The following is a 14,740-nucleotide window of genomic DNA, read 5'->3' as shown; positions in this document are numbered from 1 at the left end:
TTGGAACTTATAACAAAGTGAATAATGCAAAATCAGTAATATTAGTAACCTGTAGGCCTTTGTCTGTGAGGATTGGTCTGCACTATTTAAGAAGCTTGTCATGAAGGGGTGAAAAACTCTGAGCCTTAGGCCTCTTTCACACATCAGTTTTTTTTTCAGTCACAATCCGTCTTTTTAGAAAAAACACGGATCCAGCAAATGTTGCTGCTGGATCCGTTTTTTTTCTCATAGACTTGTATTAGCGACAGATTGTGACGGATGGCCTTCCGTTTCATCCATCGTTTGACGGATCCGTCGTAACTTCTTTGTCGGCCAGCGACGGATCCTGCGCTGTCCGTCGTTGGCTATAATGGAAGCCTATGGGTGCAGGATCCGTAGCTGTCTGTCAAAAAACGGAATCCAGAGACAGATTCCGTTTTTTGAAACGGCATGCCCGGAAGAATTTCTATTGAGAACCTTCTGTTATATTATGTTGTCATTTACATTATTCTTGGTTTGTTAGTTTATTTCAAACAGCAGAAAGATTGTACATTGTACTAATAAACCGAATTTGCAAAAATGGTGGAATAATGTTGATTGCTTATCTATCTATTATCTATCTTCCATCTATTTATCAATCCAATATCTTTCTATTATTTATCTATCTTTCTACCAATCATCTATTATCTATCTTTCTACCTATCATCTATCTTTTATCTATTATCTATCTATATATTATCAATCAATCATCTATCTATCATTTATCTATCTAACATCTATCTATTATCTATCTATCTTTCTATCTATTATCTATCTATCATCTATCTATTATCTATCATCTATATCTATATATTATCTATCATCTATCTATCTATCTATCTATCTATCTATCTATCTATCATCTGTCTATTATCTATTATCTATCTAGCATCTATATATTGTCTATCTATCATCTATCTATCTATCATCTATCTATCTGTCTATCTATCTAACATCTATCTATTATCTATCATCTTTCTATTGATTATCTATCTATCATCTATCTATTATCTATCTATCTATTATCTATCTTTATATTATCTATCTATCTATCTATGGATCGATCATTTTCATGGATGGAAATAGCAGCAATTTGGAGATTACATCAATGTACCTGCTGCATTTGTGCTTCCCTGGCCCCCATGGACAGCCCTGACCTGAGGGGCAGAGGATCCAGCTGTCCAGATCTGCAGCGATGACAGTCGCCCTGCAATCAGACGTGGGCACTCTTGAGTCTCCCGCACACGCTGTGCCTGCCGCTGTGCCTGCCCCTGTGCCTGCCGCTGTGCCTGCTGCTGCTGCTCTGCCTTCACCTTGCATATCTATTCTAGCAGAGCCTGAGCCGCCTAATGATTCTCCTCCTGATCTGCACACGACTCGCAGGCAGCAGCTGTCTCCATGGCTGGTCATGAGCTGCAGAAGAGCAATGCTTCCCTTCTCCCCACTGATCTCAGCCCTGGCTCGGTGGCTAAGCTGGCATCCCTGGGCATCATCGCCTGTGTCAGCTTGCTGGGTAATCTCCTGTTTGCATTCCTCACCCTGAGAGACAAGAGCCTGCACCGGACTCCCTATTACCTGATGCTGGATCTGTGCATTGGAGATTTCATCCGCTCCTTGCTTTGTTTCCCTCTGGTGCTGAAATCCATCAGCAGTGGATCCCAATGGACCTACAGCAAGAGGAGCTGCAGGATCGTGGCCTTTGGAGCAGTCCTGCTTTGCTTCCATGCTGCCTTTATGCTGCTGTCCATCAGTCTGACCAGGTACATGGCCATAGCCCACCATAGGTTCTACTGCAAGAGGATGACAGGTTGGGCTTGCACCCTAATCATTGCTATGGCATGGATCCTGTCCATGGCTATGGCCCTGCCACCTGTCTTTGAGGTGGGCACCTACAAGTTTATTAAGGAGGAGGATCAATGCACCTTTGAGCATCGTTATGTCAAGGCCAATGACAGCCTGGGCTTTCTTCTCATGCTGGCCTTCATTGTGGGGGCCACACATTTTATCTATATGAAGCTGCTGTTCTTTATATATGATCATAGGAAGATGAAGCCAGCTCAGTTAACCCCAGCCATCAGCCAAAACTGGAGCTTTCATGGACCTGGAGCTGCTGGGCAAGCAGCTGCCAACTGGATCGCAGGATTCGGGAGAGGTCCAACACCCCCCACTCTGGTGGGCATGAGGCAGACCACTCAGACCCAGATCAGGAGGCTTCTGGGGCTGGAGGAATTCAAGCAAGAGAAGAGGCTCAGCAAGATGTTCTATGTCATCACCTTCCTATTTCTTCTCTTCTGGGCCCCTTACCTGGTGGCTTGCTATCTGAGGGTCTTTATGAAGTCTGCAGCTCTCCCCCAGGGGTATCTGACTGTGGCAGTGTGGTTGACATTTGCTCAGGCTGGAATAAATCCCATTGTCTGCTTCATGCTGAACAAAGAAATCAGGTTGTGTTTGAAATCTTATGTACCTTGCAGGAACACACAAACACAAAGGGAGCCCTATATTGATGCCTAATATCTCAGTGTACCCCAGGAGGATGCAATGTTTGACCAGACGGGCAATTCTATTTTATTATGCCAGGGATGGTTTGGGGTAGATGTTACCATCCACTATTCCAACATATTCCTTTTGTGATTTATTGGATGGCATGATGTTGTGTTGCCTGGGTGACGTGTTGGGGGCTGGTAGCATTAGGGGTTAACTACCAGACTGTCATTCATTCAGACACTGAGGCTGTTGCAGTGCAGCAGGCGACCGAGCTGTCAATCATCGCTTTCGTGGAGTGCTTCTCATTATGATGATGAGGGTTACAGGGTATCAGGATGAAGGCTGGATGCATTGTGGGTAACCATAGAAACAGGATACACTTACTGTATCCATCATTATATGTTAATAGCCTTGGGCTAATGTAAAGAGGGTAGATGATAATACTGGATCTCCTCATTCACAGTTATGGGGGTCGGGGGCTTTTGAGATTTCATAGAGGATACAACCATACACTATTGTTGTATAGGATCTTTGTGGAAATTGAAAGGTTTGATGGCTAAATAGATTTTTTTTTAAACTTTTCATTTATTTCAGACATATACTATCCCTTCCTCCTTTCTTTCCTTTCTTCCTTCCTTAAATACTGTTTCCTCAATTTGTATAATTGCAACATAATGTCTGGATTTATCTGGTCACATTTATTTCTTTATTTCCTTTTCCTTCCTTAGAAACACATTTTACATATTTCTTTTTCATATTTTGGGACATATTTCCTTCTCTCTTTCTTTCCTTCCTCATTTCTTTTTCCTTCCTTCTTTCTTTCCTTCTTCACTTCTTTTTCCTTCCTTTCTTCTTTCTTTCCTTCTTCACTTCTTTTTCCTTCCTTTCTTCTTTTTTTCCTTCCTCATTTAATTTTCCTTCCTTTCTTCTTTCTTTTTCCTCTTTTTCTTTCCTTCCTTATTTCTTTTTTTCTTCTTCATTCTTCTTCTTCCTTCCTTACTAACTGAAATACATTTGACATATTTCAGAAACTCACCATTTCCTCAATTTGTATAATTGCAATGTAATGGTTGGATCTATCTGGACTTTCTTTTTTTCTATATTTCTTTCTTTCTATATTTCTTTCTATCTATATTTCTTTCTTTCTCTTTCTCTCTTTCTCTCTTTCTTCCTTTCTCTCTCTTTCTCTTCCTCTCCCTCTCTCTCTTCCTTCCCCTCTCTCTCTTCCTTTCTCTTTCTTTCTTTCTCTTTCTCTCGTTCTTTCTTTCTTTCTTTCTTTCTTTCTTTCTTTCTTTCTTTCTTTCTTTCTTTCTTTCTCTCTCTCTTTCTTTCTCTCTCTCTTTCTTTCTCTCTTTCTTCCTTTATCTCTTCCTTTCTTTCTTTCTTTCTTTCTTTCTTTCTTTCTTTCTTTCTTTCTTTCTTTCTTTCTTTCTTTCTTTCTTTCTTTCTTTCTTTCTTTCTTTCTCTATACAAGATGTAGGGTACATGCCTTAGGTTAACAATTCTGTGCCCTTCCACAGATATGCAAAAAAGCAGTAGCACTCCAAGATTGTAATAACAAAATTAAGTGATTTATTAACCCATTCTTTGTGCAACGTTTCGGCTCCTTTATATTGACATGGAGTCACTATGCATTACGGACCCATAGGAACCCTGTGCGCTGCTATATAGTGCCTCCATGAGGCCCAGTTTTCTCCTCTTGAAGCTATGCTGTATTATGGAAGCATGTTTTGGGCTTAGTACATTTTTAGCATATATTTAAAGGGCCAGAACCTTCTTAAAGGGCATGTCCATTTTCATTCACCGTTTTGTCCTACCCTCTAGAAAAGCATTTCCAAAGCTCATTATTGTTCTTTAATGTTCGTATTATTTACCTTCTCTTATCCTTTCTCAAGGTGGTCTACTCTTATCCTTTCCTAAGTTGCTCGCTATACGTAAAGTCCTATTCTGAGCTTGGTACCCTTTGGTCATGTGGTTTTTTTTTTAATCCGAGGCTTTCTCTCTCTCCTCTTCTTTACACTGCAGCTCTGCCTTCTCAGATTGGCTGCTGTGTGTGCACAGAAATTCAGTCTTTGAGATTGCTCAAAGGCGAAGTATTGCCCTGTAGATATTTTACTCCAAATATATTACAAATGTTATATGTATGTATATATATATATATATATATATATATATATATATATATATATATATATAATTTAATCTTTGCTTTTCAATAATGTTGCAAGTCGTATATATTAACCTGGCATGCTTAGCAAGGAAAGGAAACAATATGTTAGGGTCTGTGGTGCTATAACCAAAACTGAGAATTTGGAGACCATGAAAATAATCTATGAACACTAATATAAACCTTTTTCTATTATATATCAGGGCTATTATAACCCAGAGTCTGCAAATCATGCAAATATAATCTGTGGTATTGGCCATAGCGAACAATCAGAGTAACTGAATGATTGTCTAGTGCGACTTTTCCACTTGTTTTCTACACTTACTTTTATAAATTTCCCTCTAGTTGTACTAAAGTGGGTTAAAAGGGAGGCACGGCGTTAATAGTAAAAAAAAATATAAATAATTGACTGAGATCATTGTGCCATAAGTTTTGCTGCCTGCCTGTGTTTCTATTCCGCCGCATGTACACAGCTGACTTTATACAGACATTTTCTATGGTATAATGTATAGGAACTGTGTATAGTTTACAAACTACACTGTAAAATAGAGAAGGGCTTTACCACCTGGTGGTTGATCGTAGTACTGCAGCTTTTAGGTTTTTTTTTATCATTTATGATGAAGGGTTTCTAGCATTTCTTTTATGAGATCCTCCATTGTGTCGATATTATTTAAGAAGTCAAGGGTGAATGTACCCATAGAGGTGACCTTGATCCAATGGGGAGAAGACTTCAGCATAAGATTGGCTCAACCAACCTCCGGTGGGATCATAATGTACCCAGAAATCTCCTTTTAAAAGAATATCGATCCCATTTTGTTTCTAGTTATGTGGACAGGATCCTATTCTTCACCCAAATTGCAAAAAAAAAGTATTTAAAAACAGCTATAAATGGCCTCTTCCTTCTCTCTGCGCAGAAGCTCCGGTGGTCCCGCCAGTCTTTGATTACGAGTGGCTGCCACATGTCTATCAATCAGTGGCCCTTGTGGTCACTTTGGCCGAGCCATGAAGCTGGTAGTATGAAAGGTAAACCCTTGTGGGCCACTGTTTGACTACAATGTTAAGGCTATGTTCATACATTGCGTTTTTGCTGCAGTTTTTTTATGTTGCTTTTTAGGCTGTGTGCACAGGTTCAGGATTTTTCCGCGTTTTTTTCGCTATAAAAACGCTCAAAAAATGCATACATATGCATCCCATTTATTTATAATGCATTCCGCAATGTTTGTGCATATGTTGCGTTTTTGTCCACGAAAAAAAACACATCGCGGTAAAAAACGCAGCATGTTCATTAATATTTTGCGGATTTTTTTGCAGATTTCCCACTATATTATTGCATTTGGGAAATCTCCAGAAAAAAAATGCAAAAAATCCGCCAAAAAAAAGCGCAAAAAACGCATGCGGATTTCTTGCAGAAAATGTCCGGTTTTGTTCAGGAAATTTCTGCAAGAAATCCTGACGTGTGCACATAGCCTAACAGTACCAGCAAAAGCTATAAGATTTTTAGAAATGTCATGCACACGTCTCTTTGTTTTTTTTTGTTTTTTTTTTATCCTGATAACATTAGTAAACTTCTGCTGCGTTTTTTTGTAAATCTGCAGCACGCCAATTCTTTCAGCGTTTTTTCACCCATAGAAAGCAATGAAAAAGCGCAACGATTTTGCAACGATTTTGGTGAATAAAACTAACTTTATTAAACATGTACCGTAGACGAATTACAAAAATAATCAGCACCAACAAAAAAAAAAAGTGTAAAAAAAAACAATTTAAAAAATGCCAAGAGAGGAGGCTTTGGCTGCTGAAAAACAAAAGGTGTGAACATAAGAATATGATGCTGGTCACTTGCAGATAAAGACCAGGAGGACCAGGCTTTTGTACTGGATCATTGCAAGTCTATGTACACATGTCCAGTAATAATCTGTTAAAATGGATCTAGCAGAAACCCATTGACAAAAATGTCCATTTTTAAAAAGCTGATTTCATCTGGATCCTTTTTTTTTAACATTGAAGCCTAAGGCGGTGTGCACACGTTGCGGATTAGGCTTAGGAATTTCTGGTGCGGATTCTGCCTTTCCTGGCAGAAAACGCACCTGCGGATTTGTCGCGTTTTTTGTGCGGTTCCGCAGCGTTTTTTGTGCATTTTTGCTGCGGTTTTCTTGCGGATTTGCTGCATTTTTTTTACCCCTGCGGTTTTCTATAATGGAATGGGTACAAAAACGCTGCAGATTCACAAAAAAGAAGTGACATGCTACTTCTTTTAAACCGCAGCGTTTCCACAAAGTGTGCACAGCATTTTTTTTTTTTGTACTGTAAATCAATTGCGGATCTGCAGCGTTTCTGCATCTCAAAAAACACTGCGGATCCGCAGAGAATCCGCAATGTGTGCACATACCCTCAGGCTATGTGCATACTTTGCTGCGGATCCGCAGCGGATTTGACCGCTGCGGATCCGCAGTAGTTTCCCATGAGTTTACAGTACAGTGTAAACTTATGGGAAACAAAAAAACGCTGTGCACATGTTGTGGAAAAAAACGCGCGGAAACGCGGCGGATTACATTCCGCAGCATGTCACTTCTTTTCTGCGGATTTTCACCTGCTCCAATAGGAAAATGCAGATGAAAATCCGCATAAGAAACCGTAGTAAAAACCGCGATAAATCCGCAGTAAAAACCGCGACGGGTTTTCACTGCGGATTTTGGAATTCCGCAGTGGAATCCGCAAAGTGTGCACATAGCCTAAATCCATCCATCATCTTCCATTTGAAACTAATCCGGGAGCAAAAAATGGATCCTTTCCAAATAAAAGATAGTTAATTACTGGATCCATTTTCCAATTCTTAGATTTCAATGGTAAAATAACGGATCCAGCTGAAATCAGGTTTTTTTAAAAAAAACGGACAAACTGTGCAACTTTTCTGACAACAGATTGCTACTGGATCCGTTCTAAAGGATCATTACTGGACATGTGGAGATATCTTAGGCAGGAGTGAGCAGTGTTTCTTTTTTTTATTTATTACATTTACAGCTTTTTAATTTATTTATTTAAAATGTATCTATCGCCTTTTAATGCTCCCAAGGCTCAACCCTTGGTATTCTCCATTCTAAATATTTGTAAATAGTACGACACAATTGATCATTTTGTTGTGTGTCCTGTGATACATTTAGAGGTGATTTCTGTACGGTATTGTGGGATTTCTTTATAGGCGGATTTATCGAATGAATCTGATTGAACTCTGTGTAAATACCTGTTAATAGCGCTGTGGCTCTTTTCGGGGGATATTTGTGATACTTTCTTCACTTCTATGCATTGTTATACCGCATTCACACTTCATTTCCCTCCCTCTTTTATACTGTCCTTTTTTTAAATCTGAACTCTCTCTTTTCTATAAGAACTTTGAAAACACAAAGTGACAATTTCTTTCGGAAAATTAAAAAAAAAAAAGGACGATTTTAAAGAAGGAACACATTTTTGCAACATGATAAAGAAATCTTGTTACATTTTACTTTGTGGCGTGCTCATTTCATATCTACCTGTTTTCAATAAACCCATTATATAAGTAGCAACATTTCAGTGTTTTGTTTTTTGTGTGTGGAGTAAAATAGAAAATTGGGGGCCAGATCCCGCTGCTGGATCCTAGAGGTCTGTTTGCTAAAATACCTTGAAGGGGTGGTCTGGTAGGTAAATAAATTACATTAACTGAATGAAATGTTATGAAAAAAAAAAAACTAGTCTACTTTATTTAGCTATTTACCATTTTATCGATCTATTATTGAGATGGGTAAGGCAACGTGTTCGGTTAACAGTCTAATAGGAGCATTAGATCATTAATTGTCGGGGGGGAATTTTCAATCCAGCATGTACAATATTGGACACCTGGAGATTAGCGTCTACTATATATGTCTGGCGGAACCTCTCCCCTAGAGAACACAGAAAGAATACTCCTGCGTATAGTCGGATGAGATGCGGCGAGTTCACCCAATGTATATGGCGGACTTAATAAATTCTTATGGCCAATCAAAAACAACGCACATTTCATCCACGTATCAAACAAAAACAACACGCGTTTCATCCAGCTTCATCAGGTGGATGCTCCCCTGATGAAGCTGGGTGAAACGCGCCTTGGGGTGCAAGGGCTCTTCTATGGTATCAAGTAAGATATACCAATAATCATTTTCTTGTGGCCAAACAAAAACAACGCACATTTCATCCATGTATCAAACAAAAACAACACACGTTTCATCCAGCTTCATCAGGTGGATGCTCGCCTGATGAAGCTGGGTGAAACGCGCCTTGGGGTGCAAGGGCTCTACTATGGTATCAAGTAAGATACACCAATAATCATTTTCTTGTGGCCAAACAAAAAGAACGCACATTTCATCCATGTATCAAACAAAAACAACACACGTTTCATCCAGCTTCATCAGGTGGATGCTCCCCTGATGAAGCTGGGTGAAACGCACCTTGGGGTGCAAGAGCTCTACTATGGTATCAAGTAAGATATACCAATAATCATTTTCTTGTGGCCAAACAAAAACAACGCACATTTCATCCATGTATCAAACAAAAACAACAAACGTTTCATCCAGCTTCATCAGGTGGATGCTCCCCTGATGAAGCTGGGTGAAACGCGCCTTGGGGTGCAAGGGCTCTACTATGGTATCAAGTAAGATATACCAATAATCATTGTGGCCAAACAAAAACACACATTTCATCCATGTATCAAACAAAAACAACACACGTTTCATCCAGCTTCATCAGGTGGATGCTCCCCTGATGAAGCTGGGTGAAACGCGCCTTGGGGTGCAAGGGCTCTACTATGGTATCAAGTAAGATATACCAATAATCATTTTCTTGTTTTTCTGTTTACTGGGACTTAGACTGTAGGCATGTGCACACTATAATTGATACATACTGCAACGTAGGTATGTTTTTGTAGCCCCTAGTGAGTCCAGTAAGTTACTCTGCCTTTTATTAATAAGTTTATTTGATTATTTTCTTTATATTAATAAAATATTTTCCTTCTGTGAGACTTTTTGTAGCACCTCTTTGCTCATTGGTTTTTTTTTTTTTTTTGCTATTAATATATACTGAATTGAAGAGATCGGGATAATGTAGTTGAGATCTGATTTATGATGATATCAAAGTTCAGCTCAACTTTCACATTGTTTGTGGTCATAAATTAGCATGGGGGAGTTCATAAAAACCAAGGTAGGGGAAATATAAACTCATTGTCATAAGGAGATCACTAATCAATTCTCAGTTAACTCATTCTGCAGCCAGCAATGTGTTGGGAAATAAAGGGACTGTAAAAGCCAAATGTTGCAATGGTTTAAAAGGGTTGTCCGATATCTATAGTGCCCTTTATAAATATCTATCTTTATCCTCTACGACATTTGCACTTAGCTTTATTATAAAACATTCTACACTTGTTGTGATGTCTCTTCCTCTGACACCGCCACCTCTTAACGTCACTCAGGCATCATCAGGGGACGGTGATAGAAGCAGGGTAAGTGACAGAATCATCGCCCCACAGCTGTTATCACCACCTTTAAACGAATCGTCATCAGGGAGCGGTGCCAGAAGCAGGGTGAGTGATACCTGCGCTGTCCCCTGAAGACGATTCATTCCAGGGTGATGAAGGAAGCTGTGGTCCTAGATAAAGAAGGAATGAATAACCAACGCATGGCAGGTTTAGTGCAGTGCCCAACAGAAAACAGACGTAAATTGTATCTAAAGTCTATGCCAGCTCATAACTAGCATAAACTTTATTTTCTGATGCATGGACAGACCAAATGTAGTAAAGTAATTAAATATGAACTTCTTAAATAATATGGAACACTTTAATGGGCTTTTGGTTCACGAATGGAGTATAAAATTGAGCTAAATGCTAATATTTTGACTGCAATCAGTCACCACTAGAGGGAGCTCACCGCTACTTATTAACTAGTGAGCAATCTCTTGAACTTCCTCTAGTAGTGGTGCAGGCAATATACAATTTTGGAGCTGTATAGAGCCCTACACAGTAAGATATGTTATGAAATCAATAAGTGCAGAATTTTAGACCTTTAAGGAGTTTTTTTTTTAGAGATAAATGCATGTATGTCAGATTAAAATTGATTTTGCAATTGGTTCTCATTAAAAAAAAGGTTGCACCTTTTGGCTTTTTGCACTTTTCCCTCACATTCAACTTTGATGTGGTCTGTGCTGATAAATCAGTGTTGATGCTTTCGAAATGTGGCGATACCATGGATGGTGAGAAACCAATTTTGGGACAAATCAAACCAAAGATGTCACTCGGAGCGAGAATCACCAAACTACGACTTGTCTACGAAGAGAGAAGGACGTCATGGCCCGGAAGAATGGAAAGAACAAGGCGAAGAGAAAGACCAGCAACAAAGTTTCTGTTTTTACAACACAGAATGAATACATGTCCATGATAAATCTCATCATTTATTACTATTTATTTCTATGGCGCCATCATGCTTCACGAGTCATTTATTAAAATAGGATATACCGCCAAACAGGAAACCAGGAGGATGACATAAGAAGGGACGATGTTGTTATTCTGATACAGAATCGTTACACCGCAGTATAAACATAAGAGTAATGAAATACAGAGCACGACATGGCGGATTATCGGAGGTTTATACATGACTTCACCAATGCAAAATAATTCCATACTATTCATAATCTACAATCCAACATCCACTCTATTTACAAATAAATACTGGATCACAATCATTGATACAATCGTCAAGGATTCTGCTACATTGTAGGATTTCTGTTATCAGACAGACCATAAGGGTACGTGCCCACGCTGCAGATTTTCCTGCGGATTTTTCCGCAGCGGATTCGGAAAATCCGCACTGCAAAACCACTGCGGTTTTCACTGCGGATGTTCTTGCGGTTTCTTCTGCGGATTCTTCTGCGGGTTTTCACCAGCACTTTCCTATTGGTGCTGGTTGAAACCCGCTGCGGAATCCGCACAAACAATTGACATGCTGCGGAAAATAATCAGCTTTTTCCGCAGCATGTGCACAGCGGTTTTTTTTCCCATAGGTTTACATGGTACTGTAAACTTTGGGAAAACTGCTGCGGATCCGCAGCAGCCAAATCCGCTAAATCCGCAGCGTGTGCACACAGCCTAATAAATAGAAGAAAGTGGGGGCAGAAACCCAGGCAACCTTCACTCTGATCATTTTCAGGGGTGTCAATAGTTTTCCCAACATCATTGGTCAACATTGGTGACGGATTCCCTTTAAGAACTCAAGCAATGAGTTATGAGAATGAATATATTAGCGTTGATTTAAAGGGATTGTCTCCGATTCTACAACTCAGTCCGCTGTGTGCAATTAGGATAGGAACTCCTTTGGGGGACTTTTTATTACTTTATTGCATGTATTTTGGTCTAAAAATATATTTTCTTTTCAGTTGGAGTTTACAAAAAAAAAAAAAATTAGCAATATTTAGATTTACGTGCTCTTTGTATCACTGCACAAGCCTGGCTGCAGAATGAGTTAGCTAAGGCTCCGTCAGTGAGCGCGTCCTGATAGGGAGTATGTAACTCTTTTATCGGGCTTGTTTTGTGAATTTCTCTTAGGCCGGTTTCACACATCAGTGGTTCCGGTACGTGAGGTGACAGTTTCCTCACGTACCGGAGACACTGACACACGTAGACACATTGAAATCAATGTGTCTCTGCACATGTCAGCGTGTTTTCACGGATCGTGTGTCCGTGTGCAAAACACGGAGACATGTCAGTGTTCGTGGGAGCGCACTGATTACACGGACCCATTAAAGTCAATGGGTCCGTGTAAAACACGTACCGCACACGGACGCTGTCCGTGTGCAGTCCGTGTGCCGTGCAGGAGTAAGCACTGTCCCCCCACGTGGTGCTGAAGCCGCCATTCATATCTTCTCTCCAGCAGCGTTCGCTGGAGAGAAGATATGAAAAATGCTTTTTTTTTATTTTTCGTGTTTAAAATAAAAGATTTTTCATATCTTCTCTCTAGCAAACGCTGCTGGAGAGAAGATATGAATGGCGGCTTCAGCACCAAATGCAGGGGACAGCGCTTACTTGTAGCGCTGTCTCCTGCACGGTCCATGTGGTACCCAGTTGGCACACGGGCGGCACACGGCTGCCGCATGTGTGCCACACTGATGTTCACGGTAAGCACACGGACACGGATAATTCCGGTACCGATTTTTCCGGTACCGGAATTATCTGGACGTGTGAGACTGGCCTTAGCTGATTTATTACCACAAAGTTCAGTTCATGTGGCCTTTGAGAGGAGCACAAAAAAAAAGACACAAAGTCACAAACTCCTGCTCAAAACAAGCTCGCTGACGATTTCTCAGTTATCTAATTCTGCCGCTAGCAATTGGCGGGGAAACAGTTCCAAATTTTTAATAAAAGACAAAAAAATATTAGAAATTTTCCATTGTTTCCTTGTTGTTTCCCTGCACATTGCAGGCTGGAGAATGAGTTAACTGAGAATTTGTCAGGGAGCTTCTTCTGGGGAGTATGTAACTCTGATTATTGATTAATGACCGCTAGGGCCTCATTCACACGTCAGTTTTTCTGACATACGAGAAAACCAGACTAATTCATTTGATCAGACTTTGATCAGAGTTTGGTCATCAGTTTTTCTCATATATGGAGAAAAAAAAAAGTTTCGCCAACTTCTACCATGTGACACTCCATGAAAATCAGACTACACACATGACCCGTGGATTTGCCTTGCTGATTTTGATCAGACACTTGGATCAAAACCGGACATGTCTCCACTCTGCGACTTTTCCGCAGACCGCTCAGTCCGTGAAAAATCACAGTCACACGATTAGCCCCATTAACTATCACAGATCTGTGAAAATCACAGATAGCACTTGTCTGTATGAGGCCTAAACTCATCTCAACTTCGATGTGGTTTGTAGTCATAAATAAGCTGAGAAAAAGACAGATAAAAGTCACAAACTTATCCTCAAAACCAGCTCGCTGACGGATTCTCAGTTAACTCTCAACCTGCAGCCAGTGATGAATGTGCAGGGAAAGAAAAGAGAAACAAACGGTGCAACATTTTTTCATGAAATCCGTTTGCAAAAATGATTTTTAACCTAATGTACATGCATTTAAGAAAAGAAAAAAAAATTGCTTCCGAAGGTTGATGTTTTTAACGACCCTTTAAAAAAAGTTTATTAGGAAAAAAAAAAGTAATGACCGGTTTCATCCATAAGCTGTTACTGCCTCTGCCTCGTTCACTGGAATAGGGCTGATCTCTGAGACTAGACACAACCCCCGAGAACGGAAAATATGATTATCCTTTTAAAGGGAATGTCCGAGTTGCCCTGACATGGCGCTACTCGATAAACTGGGAGCTTTCTCCATTCAGTTGAATTAGGCTGAGCCGCGATATCGAATGATGCCCATATACACATGTGGCACTGTATATGGGGGGTCGAACCCTTTTCTTATGATTTTGCAAAACCCCTTTTAAAGTTTTGATGAGAGGTGTTCGGGGGTGGTGAGACCTCACCCGATCGCTAAAGGAGCACCTGAAACAAGTTCAAGTCTATGCAGTCAGTCTCCTAGGGGAGCTGTGTGCGGCTGATCACTTCTGCAATTACTGGGGGGTCTCGCCATCCCCCACCCATCGAAACTTGTCAAAAGTTTTTTTCAAATGACAGTCATAAATGCAACAACACTAATGACCGTTATAGGGGGGGGTAAGTAAAATATTTGGCCGTTTAAAAATTTTTTTGGCCGTATCAAAAATCTATGAAAAAGTATTTTCTGGTATGTTATAGATTGAAAAGGTTCTGTAGTGTTCAAAAATTCCTTTGGCACTACTAAAAGATGCCTGATCGAATACTCCAAAGATGGCCATACACCTAGAACATACACTTAGATGAAAGGAAGGAGACAAACTTCTCCATGCGGCTATGCTCCCAACATTGCAAAGGATTGGGCATGTTGAAATCCAATATGCACAATCCTCATTTATTCTGAAATCTGTTGTCAGGCTCCATACACATAATGTCATCTCATTTATTTAACCCCTTATAGGCATATGATGTACT

The 14,740-nt window shown here is 40.1% G+C and overlaps 1 protein-coding gene across 1 annotated transcript; it reads left to right on the top strand.

The window, feature by feature from the left end:
- Window positions 1-1,416: 1,416 nt before the first annotated feature.
- Window positions 1,417-2,529, top strand: GPR27 (G protein-coupled receptor 27). The gene has a single exon (XM_069736477.1). The coding sequence runs from the start codon at window positions 1,417-1,419 to the stop codon at window positions 2,527-2,529; it is 1,113 nt and encodes a 370-aa protein (XP_069592578.1).
- The last annotated feature ends 12,211 nt before the right edge of the window (window positions 2,530-14,740 follow it).

The sequence above is a fragment of the Ranitomeya imitator genome, chromosome 8, assembly GCF_032444005.1.
Source record: "Ranitomeya imitator isolate aRanImi1 chromosome 8, aRanImi1.pri, whole genome shotgun sequence".
NCBI lineage: Eukaryota > Metazoa > Chordata > Amphibia > Anura > Dendrobatidae > Ranitomeya > Ranitomeya imitator.
Note: the sequence above shows the minus strand (reverse complement) of the source record. Positions and strands in the feature narration are given on the sequence as shown.